The sequence below is a fragment of the Populus alba genome, chromosome 11, assembly GCF_005239225.2.
Source record: "Populus alba chromosome 11, ASM523922v2, whole genome shotgun sequence".
NCBI lineage: Eukaryota > Viridiplantae > Streptophyta > Magnoliopsida > Malpighiales > Salicaceae > Populus > Populus alba.
Window position 1 is genome coordinate 23,312,902 of NC_133294.1, and position 9,668 is coordinate 23,322,569.

Sequence of the window (9,668 nt, forward strand, 5' to 3'; positions counted from 1 at the left end):
CTGACCAAGACAAATACTAGATTCATGGGTTGCTTCTTGTTGTTGGTTTTCGTCGAAACTTCTTAATTGTCCTTTTGTCTTTCTTTGGACCTATCTACTACTCACAAGACAAGATGATTAGCGTACTAATTAAGTTTAATTAGCAGACTCTCTCTCTCTAATTAGGTGGTGGTCAAAACAGCACCCCCTGGCATCGGTGGGTTTCTATTCTATATTTTCTATTAGGGCGTGCGTGGAACATTGATGATATACATGAATAACAGGACATCTCCTCCGTCACACTTTTCTAAGTTGTTGATGGGTTTGGATTAGATAGATAAATACATGGACATAGCAACAAAGAAAGGCACAGACCCCGCCAAGAAAAATATATTACAGGGAAGGAAAGAAAGGGTGAGAGACAGTCGGTGCGAGCTGCTGCTGCTTACAACTCTCTCCTTCTCAACTCAACAGCTGCTTTCTTGATTGTAAAGTAAGGTAATTTCTACTCTCAATTCTTCTATCTTTCTATCCATGTCTTTAGGTACTGCTCACATCCACAGCTATACTCCTTACCACATGTCTCTTGATTCTGCCTAATTGTCTTTGGTTCTGTCTCCTTACTACAAGCTAAACTAGGACTACTCTCTCTTATATACTGTGTTTGCACTCATGTATGCATATATGTAGCTTGAAATTAATTCATGTTCTTAATTATATGTGTGTGCTACTCCACCACTCAATTCCACAACAATAATCTGTTTACCTTTTCACTTATCTATTAATCTTATCTTGAAGCTACACCCCCTTCCCCTATCCAGGCTATAGCGAGGCTCTAAATCCAATTAGTTTTGCAAATCACAATTACAATGATATTACTGCTCGGTCATCACATCTAATCTGTTCTCATTTTCACTGCAGGGGAATTCAGTAATCTAGCTATACATGGCTTTCATCACAACTGCTGAAGCCTGTGACTCCAACGTACCACTCTTGGCATCGGGTGACTTGCGAGTTCTGCCCCCCATTTTCAAGATATATGGCCAGAGCCGGGCATTCTCGGGCCCCGTTGCCACTCTTAAGGTGTTCGAGGACAACGTGTTGGTGAGGGAGCTTCTTGAAACCGAAGGTGAAGGAAGGGTTCTTGTTGTTGATGGAGGGGGGAGCATGAGGTGTGCTTTGGTCGGAGGGAACCTGGGGCAGCTGGCTCAGACAATGGGGTGGGCTGGGATTCTAGTCAATGGCTGCATAAGAGATGTAGATGAGATCAATGGGTGTGATATAGGGGTCAGGGCCTTGGGATCGCATCCTACGAAATCCTACAAAAAGGGCGTTGGTGAGAAGCATGTGGCGGTTCACATTGGAGGGACCTTGATTTGTGACGGGGAATGGCTGTATGCTGACAGTGATGGCATTCTCATATCAAAATGCGAACTGTCTCTTTGAGCCTCCACTTATTAGTTCATCCTCTCCAACACCATGCAATGCTAGTAGGGATGGATTCTTAGTCACTTTGGGAAAATGTTTCTTCTCCGTTATATGTAGCGTTGTTTTCATCAAATAAACTTAATTTAGGAATCAATTTCCCGCCGCACCATAACAATTCTTTGTATTTGTACCTTTACAAAGCAATTAGTAACATGTCAAGTGCGGTAGCTCCATAAATAAGCACGGTGTTTTTTCGGCTGTGAAGCAGGAGCATGGATATAGATGGCTTGGGATATAATTCAACTTTTTGGAAATGAATATTATAAATATTTATAAATTGAGTTTATATTGAATTTTTTTGGATTTGTATTTAGAGGCCAACCTATCACATGGACTATAAGTGTCAGATATTCTCAATATTATGCTTAATTTTCATACCTTACACCATTATATATTAAATTTTAGTTACCTCTCCCTTCCCTCCAACAAAATGATAAGAAATTTTATTATGTTAAATAAATCTAAAAAAAAATAGTTCACTAACAAAAGCTCTGGAGTCCAAGCATTTTAATCCATGAATTATTAAATATAAAAATAAAAGAAATATAAGATATATGAGTTGGATTTTAAAAATCTCAACCCATCATTCAACATGAAATATCTATTTTTTAAGTATTTTTATCTACTGCCACCTATAATAATTATATTATTTGATTACAACGGCTTAAATTGGGTCAAATAATGCAATTATTATAAATCCCACATTTATTTTTAAACATTCATGGTTGTAATACATGTATGATTTGTTTATGTTGATAAAAAGATCTATTATCAAAACTTAAATATGTATTTATTGATACTTTTTTGAAAATATTTTTTATTAAAAATACATGAAAATCTATATATTAATTTTTAATAACAGCAGTTAAAATTATAAAAAAAAATTAAAAATTAATATAATAATAAAAAAAAACACTTCAAAAATTATTTTTTTAAAAAAATATCAATATAATTTAGATTTAAAAGGGCCCTGATAGGCCCAAGCAAACCCATGAAGTGAGCAAATATTGAAGTACAAGCAACCAGCCGCTGGAGGGATCGATGTTTTTTGATAGATTGTTCTTAGAGAGAGAGGAAGAGAGAGAGAGATAGAGGTGGAGATGATGGATGGTTTGCCGAGCTGTTTGATCAACGAAGAGATATTGTGGAAGATGTTGGATTTGGAGACACTGTGTACAGTGGCTTGTGTCAGCAAATCCCTGCGCTTCTCCGTGGACACCGAGGTCATTCCTTACCTGGATTCTCTCGATCTCTCCATTGTATCAATTGATGAACACGCTCTTTATCACATCCTGAGTCGGTTTAAGAGCCTTAATACACTGACCCTTAATTGCCAACGCCTCTATGGTTCGTCGCTCCTCCCTTTTTTGGCTCCACAAATCCAACAGCTCAATCTTTTTAGCTGCTCTTTACTCTCTTCTTCAGTTCTTAATTCTATAGGAACTAACTGCCCCTTTCTCAGGTAAATAAAGCAACTTTTAGTCTTTTTAACATTATTAATATTAACGATTTGGGGATGATGTTAATTAGCAACTGATTAAAATGGTTATGATATTTTCTTCTCACTCTTTATTGGTGTTTTTATCTTATGGAGCAATTTTCTTTAAAAAGTTGAACTTTCATTAAAAGTTTTGTGTTTTTTCATTTGATCAGCCACTACCACTCTCTTTCCGGTTACTACTTTTAAAATATCAAGTACCAATTACTGATTAAAGTGAAAAATTCAGCTAATGGTCTATATTAATGGAGAAGATTTTGTTTGGGGTGTCAGGGTGCTTGCAGTTGAATTCGCAGACCATGGCTCACCTCCTATTTTGTTCAGAAAGAATGTTGCCTACATGCTTAACAAGTGCCAGTATTTGGAGGTGAAATTGTTTCCATTCCATTTGCGTTTATTTATTGCTCCAAAATTGTTCTATTTTCATATATGAATGTGTAATTTCCCTGTCGGCTGATGCTTTTGTCTTCTCTAACGATAGCGTCTCTCTCTAAAGATCAAGGGGACAGAAGTTGATGCGAGTGCTTTCCAGTCAATTGAATTCTCCCTGCCACGAAGTATCAAATTTCTCAAGTTGAAACCGATGCTTGAAAATAATGCAATCCATCTCGCAAACAGACTCAGTGTTTCCAAATCACCATCGTCCTCTGGTTTTGTATTACAGTTCTTGTCACTTCTCTTAGATGTGATAACGGACAGGCTACTTGTCGCTATAGCCAACTCTCTTCCTCTTCTGGTAGAGTTGCATCTTGAAGACAGACCAGATAAGGAACCATTACCTGGCCTCGATTTGACCAATGGCGGGCTTCATTTCTTAGGCTCTTGTCATTTCCTGACTGACCTCTCCCTTAAACGTAGTAGGCAGAACTACCAAGGATCATTTAAAAGAATAAATGATATGGGGATGTTTCTGCTTTCACAGAGGTGCAAGGCTTTAGAATCAGTGAGGCTCAGTGGATTCTCTAAAGTTAGTGATGCTGGCTTTGCATCTTTGCTGCACACCTGCCAGAAGCTAAAGAAATTTGAAGTTCGAAATGCCTTTTTATTGTCAGACTTGGCCTTTCATGATCTCATCCAAGCCCCATGTACCCTAGTTGAAGTGAGACTATTGTCCTGCGGGCTCATAACAAGTGAAACTGTTAAGAAATTGGCCTTTTCTAGGAGCCTGGAGGTGCTTGACCTTTGTGGCTGCAAGAGTGTAGCAGATTCATGCCTCAGCTCCATTTCATGTCTTCAAAGATTAACGACTTTGAATCTCACAGGAGCTGACATTACCGATAGTGGTTTATCAGTTATTGGTCAGGGGAACACACCCATTTCGTATCTGTGTCTTAGAGGCTGTAAGAGGATAACTGACAAAGGAATCTCTTTTTTGCTGTGTGGTGGTGGGGCAATTGCGCAAACATTGTCATCACTGGATTTAGGTTACATGCCAGGAATATCAGATAATGGCATTCTTACTATTGCAACCTTTGGTAGAGAGATCACTGAATTGTGCATTAGGAGTTGCTTTTATGTGACTGATTTGGCTATGCGAGCACTGGCTACAAAGAGAAGGTCACAAGACAGAAGTAAACAACTTTGCCGAGTTGATATTTTCAACTGTGTTGGGCTATCTGCTGATGCACTGAAACTTCTAAGGAAGCCTTTATTTCGTGGACTGCATTGGATTGGTATTGGGAAAACTCATTTAATAAGTAACGAAGACACCATGATTACTGAAATTCAGAAGGAACGCCCATGGCTGACTTTGTGTTTGGATGGATGTGAAATGCAATGTCATGATGGATGGCAGTTCCATTCTCCCTAAAACAGAATTACTTTGATATGTTTGAACTTCCTTTTCATGTTATGATTTTAAAGTTGAATTGTACATGTATTTAATTTGTCACTTTTGAAGTTCTTAAAGCATGGATCTCTTGACACGGTCAAGTTAAGGAAAAAATTGAATTTTAGCAAATTTCTATTTGGGCCCACTCCCCAACAGGTACCAGTTGGGCTTTTGAAAGCACCAACTACAATTCCAAATTTCAAGGTTTTAGATTTTCTGTTACAGAGCCAGATGCTTGTGGCATGGTGTGGTGGTTGACGAAAAGGCGAAATGAAAAACATGGAGAGCTTAGTCCAACAAGAGGAAGACCTGGCCATGTCCATTTAATGGAACGAAAAATGATTCTCGTAACAAGTGACTTGGCCATGGCCCCGTCCTTGAAGGGGAAATTTCTTGTCCTCGCCCACTCCCGCAACATCGTCAAAGAAGACAGGACTGCACTATGATCGACTGCAATTGGTCTTTAGGCCATTTTAGTTGCTGCCTTGAAATAGAAAATACAGATGATAAAAGACAAATACATTTTAGTTAAAGAAATAAAGATATAAAATAACCATCAAAGAGCTCGTGTTCTGGTGCCCTTCCTGGTAATGTGTTAAATTGCTTCCGCGTTCCACAACTTGGTTTCAAGTTTCCATATCAATCATCTCATTGATGATTCATTCGTTTTGATCAACATATGATCACTGTTCACGGAGGACCATTTTGAAACCATATCTTTTTGCACCCAAGACTAATTATTTAATTTGATAATTGAATGAAAACAAACGATGCAAAAAGTGGAAGCCGAATAGAAAACAGAAGCAAAGAAAAATCTGATAGATTTATATTTTTCTTTCTGAATGTTTCATTTTCTGGCAGATATAATTCCTAAAGCTTCTATGTGCTATGCACATGAAAACAAAACGGCATCACTCAATTCTTAAATGGTTATCAAGTCTTGATAAAAACTGCCATTAGAGAGCAAGTAGCTTTCAGATGAAAGCAGTTCGTCCACCCCTTCGACTGTGCCTGTCATAGGCAGTGTTGAATTTGTCCACTAGCTCATTCATCGTGCTGGAGAAAGGGGAGGAAAAGAGGGAAAATGTTGTGTTAAAAATCAAGGATGAAAGATACAATCAGGACACATCAACTGAAAAACCATTCTATAACAATATGGCTAGTAAATTTGTTAATTGCAGTGTCTGCATATACTGTCATATGAAAGCTTCAGGTATGCACATATGCATGTTCTAACTTTTAAGGATATAAATAGGTACTAGAAGCCGAAGCCATTCCTAGTACCATATGCTCGCACCATCTTTTGAGTCAACAGATCTAGTTCAGTAAAGACATTCTATTTCATTGGCACGCAGCTGTACTGATAAGTTTTTGCTAGATGGGAGATCATGATTAGCCTCTACTTTGATTTCTTTTTCTTTGAAAGTAATACAATCAGGTTAAAAGTTTATAAGGTCGGAAGAGCGTCGCTAATCCCTATCTAGAATAGTCTGATTAATCAAGGTATGCTATTGACGCTCCTTGAGCTACATGTTCCCTCAAATTATTTGTATTTATCTTAAGGAAGAGGCAATTGCATGGCACAATAATCAGAACTTTGGCTTGCCATCACAATATTGCCCCTTCAAGCCTTGAGACAGCCACTTTACGCTAAAACACACTGAAGGGAAGGAAAGCGTCTAAATTATGCCTTTGGAATTCCACCTCAGTGAAACCGCATGTTGCCTTTTCTTTTTATTATCAAGATGTAGTCATGCCAAATTTATTGATACAAAAAAAGCAGAACCTTTTAAATGGAACAAAAACAAGACAGGTTTGTATCACACAAAAGAACACCCATATATCATACCTCGAGCAGTTGGTGAACATGGCTAAGTAGGCGATCAATAGCGTGTCATTGTATTCCTGCAAAAAAAATTGAAAATCAAATCCATAGGTTAAAAATGACTTCATAATCCTAATAGTGTTCTCATAATCTGGTAAGATCTGAATTTGGAAAGCAAAACTGGTAAATAAGGCATACATTGCAAAAGCATGTGCTTACTTCTGAGCACATAGGTGGATCATGTCCAAATAGTATAATGTGCATTAACACTCTAACATGATATCAACTAGCATTTCAAGATTTATGGTACAACTTAATTAAAGAAAAAACATGTTTATTCATCTCTAGAATCCACATGATCAGTCTGAAACCAAGTGAAGTTATCACTGTTTCATTACCCATCCCTTCACCATTAACCCTCATTTAATCATGCCCAAACTTCACTCGTACAGTCACATATATAATCACTATCAGCTCCCTTGTTATTAACAGACCAGGTTTTGACCATGGGCTTGTAGGGTAAAGATCGGCTCAGAGGATTGTGTAAGATGTGGTCAAATAAAACCACACTTGATACCTGAAAACCTCTGGCTCTCTTTTTACTGGATTAATAAATTACATCTTCTTATAAGAAAAACTCACTTCTCATTTACCCAACAGAGACGGTCATTTTATTTTTTAAAGTCATCACAATGATTTTCTAATCAGATGCATGTATTTGTCAATCCCTAAGTTATACTAAGCCAATCTCGGTTTGAAGGTAGCATATTAGATAGAAAAGCATCTGATGCACACTTCTACAAAAGGCTAAAAACAGTGACCATTATCACAGAAGACATGATAATTAATCTAAAAAAATAAACAGACATCACTCACCATCAAGAAATCATCTTGAAATTTTTCTGATTCAATGGCTGGCAATCTCCTTAAAAGACTTGATACTTGTCTCAGCAATGAGTTCTCACAAGGAATTTCACCTGTATTCAAGGATGTACATGTGATTAATCTCAACTTTGAAACAGGATGCAAATGTAATTGATCTCAACTTTGAAACCCTCAGTGCCAGCTTTTTTGAAAACCAAATACACGTGCTTCAAGCCGACAGACCTTTTCCCTTTTCTCTCTTTTTTTTTTCTTTTGATTATAATAGCAATCTAGTCTACCCACCAACACAAATTTTGCTCAAAATTGAGATGCACCCTTAAACAGGATTCACTTCCATATGACCAAAGGCCAATCACAACTAATATTTTATTAATTAGAGTAACGTAAAAAGAACTAGTATCATGAAAAGGATGCAAAGTAGTGATATAGGACCTTGAAGACTCCAATCTACTTGATATTCATAAACCTGTGCTGGATAACTCTTTTGATATTCAACTCTTCTTTTGTAAAAGAAATCCTTTTTTGATAAATAGTTTGACTCCAACCAGCCAACTTTCTAATACTAGTGTTATGAACCATAGAGTATCTGAAGTCACATTCAAAATAAAAGGGAATGTTTTATAATGAGAAGGGGAGTTGTCAAGTTTTTCCCATTTTGAGATATCGAAAGCACTTTTCATCATAAAGAAACGTCTATACCTTTCTGCATTGCGACAAGGTAGTGATGAAGCACCCTGATTCTGCTATTCAACATCTTTATAGCACTATGTATGCCTGTAAGGTGAGCAGCCACTGGAAGAAGGGAAAACCAAAACTGTTAACAAGTACAGCAGAGGGAAAACAAACCATGAAGATAAAAAAGACTTAGGGAGAGAAGGGAGTTACATTGTGTAGCTGCAGAACCTCCATCAGATGGCTTAAGATGAGCAACATGATCAACTGAGATCCGTTCAGCTTCCACCGTCTTTAAATTCAAACAGAAGGGCAATTCAGTAACTGAAGTAGGTAAAAGAAAGACTAACAGGTGACGTGCTAAAAGAAACATGACAAACCTCAATGGTGTAACTTGAACAAACAAAAATAAGTTGTGGAATTCCATCGATGACATGCAGCTCTGGAGCCATAACGACCAATGACCACCACACACACAATAAAAACACCATGAGTGAACAAGGTAACACCATATACAAATTATACAACAGAAGCTTGCCGCCTTGAAAGCCAACATTAGTATCAATAACAGCAATCAATCTATCTACCTATCACATAGAGGTTAGGTTGCATACCACTCTCGTAAATAGTAACAGGCAAATCCTTTTGAGCAGGATTGATAGAGGGATTGAGCAGAACATAAACAGGGCTTTCATTAATATCCATCAGCTGTAACACAAAATTAAAAGAAAAAAAGAGAAATTATCTAAGTGACATGATTTGCACGAATGCATATAATAACAATGATGATAATGATAATAAAATGAAAAAAGAAAACATACAGCTTTATGAATATGCATATCAGATTCCTCAGCATCGCTTCCAGTAGAGTACCATCCCAATATGTAAAAGTGTGGGAACACCTTCTTATCTGTTGTTCACACCAACAATCAATCAAAAAATAATTCTTATTTGAGCTACTAAACCCTAATTTATCAAAAAATAGGAATTTTTTTTACAGAAAATTAATAAAAGAAAAATAAAAGGATTTTAATGTTTTAAATAAGAAAAAGAAAAGGGAGGAAAGTATAAGTAATAGATATTATACAGAGTTCTTGCTTCTTTTCGATGAAAGGGCGGTCGAGAGAGTGAGTGACGGGATCGTAAAGAAGCTCGAAGCTGTTGAAGATCTCGACGGTGCGTCCTCTCTGTACTCCAATCACGCAACCGTATACTCTGGGAGGGGGAGAAGCAGAGCCTCCATCGCTGCAGCCGTTGGCCTGAGACTTGACACGAGTGTAGTGATCGGATATGTTGACTATTACCAGCGGGTGTAGCTTGAAAGTCAGTCCGCTGCTAGACGAAGACGCCATTGTAGTAGCAGTACCTTCCTCTCGCTGCGATTGCTTGCTTGCGTTCTGCGTGCGAGATCGAGGGATTTTTGGGGTTTTAGCTTTTCTTTTGTTTGAGTTGATGACTGAATCGGTGAATTTGGGTTTTTATATTTTTTT

At 37.5% G+C, this 9,668-nt stretch overlaps 3 protein-coding genes across 6 annotated transcripts; 2 read left to right on the forward strand and 1 right to left on the reverse strand.

The window, feature by feature from the left end:
* On the forward strand, positions 1–1,762 carry LOC118029420 (putative 4-hydroxy-4-methyl-2-oxoglutarate aldolase 3). Of its 4 annotated transcripts, none has more exons than XM_073412399.1 (2): positions 1–472; positions 911–1,762. In XM_073412399.1, exon 2 carries the CDS (start codon positions 925–927, stop codon positions 1,423–1,425), a length of 501 nt encoding a protein of 166 aa, XP_073268500.1. In that variant the 5' UTR covers positions 1–472; positions 911–924; the 3' UTR covers positions 1,426–1,762. The 4 variants fall into 4 exon arrangements, with proteins under 4 accessions (XP_073268500.1, XP_073268499.1, XP_034889186.1 ...); XM_073412398.1 differs by having other exon boundaries at positions 2–477; XM_035033295.2 differs by having other exon boundaries at positions 10–472; positions 901–1,762.
* A 711-nt stretch (positions 1,763–2,473) lies between these two features.
* Positions 2,474–4,864, forward strand: LOC118029418 (F-box protein At-B). Its single transcript, XM_035033292.2, has 3 exons — positions 2,474–2,929; positions 3,239–3,332; positions 3,447–4,864. The coding sequence occupies exons 1-3, from the start codon at positions 2,568–2,570 to the stop codon at positions 4,773–4,775; spliced, it is 1,785 nt and encodes a 594-aa protein (XP_034889183.1). The 5' UTR covers positions 2,474–2,567; the 3' UTR covers positions 4,776–4,864.
* Positions 4,865–5,601: 737 nt separating this feature from the next.
* Positions 5,602–9,668, reverse strand: LOC118029419 (COP9 signalosome complex subunit 6a). Its single transcript, XM_035033293.2, has 9 exons — positions 9,266–9,668; positions 9,000–9,088; positions 8,793–8,886; positions 8,559–8,620; positions 8,392–8,470; positions 8,206–8,298; positions 7,498–7,598; positions 6,646–6,701; positions 5,602–5,852 (listed from the first exon to the last, which is right to left on the reverse strand). The coding sequence occupies exons 1-9, from the start codon at positions 9,528–9,530 to the stop codon at positions 5,771–5,773; spliced, it is 921 nt and encodes a 306-aa protein (XP_034889184.1). The 5' UTR covers positions 9,531–9,668; the 3' UTR covers positions 5,602–5,770.

Excerpts from the sequence above, each read along its gene's own strand:
- LOC118029420 (XM_073412399.1), top strand. The coding sequence starts at position 925 with ATGGCTTTCATCACAACTGCTGAAGCCTGTGACTCCAACGTACCACTC.
- LOC118029418 (XM_035033292.2), top strand. The coding sequence starts at position 2,568 with ATGATGGATGGTTTGCCGAGCTGTTTGATCAACGAAGAGATATTGTGG. Across the intron at positions 2,930-3,238 it reads ACTAACTGCCCCTTTCTCAG|GGTGCTTGCAGTTGAATTCG; the intron begins GTAAATAAAGCA and ends TTGGGGTGTCAG. Across the intron at positions 3,333-3,446 it reads ACAAGTGCCAGTATTTGGAG|CGTCTCTCTCTAAAGATCAA; the intron begins GTGAAATTGTTT and ends CTCTAACGATAG.
- LOC118029419 (XM_035033293.2), bottom strand. The coding sequence starts at position 9,530 with ATGGCGTCTTCGTCTAGCAGCGGACTGACTTTCAAGCTACACCCGCTG. Across the intron at positions 9,089-9,265 it reads CGAAAAGAAGCAAGAACTCT|ATAAGAAGGTGTTCCCACAC; the intron begins GTATAATATCTA and ends TGTGAACAACAG. Across the intron at positions 8,471-8,558 it reads GTTCAAGTTACACCATTGAG|ACGGTGGAAGCTGAACGGAT; the intron begins GTTTGTCATGTT and ends TTGAATTTAAAG.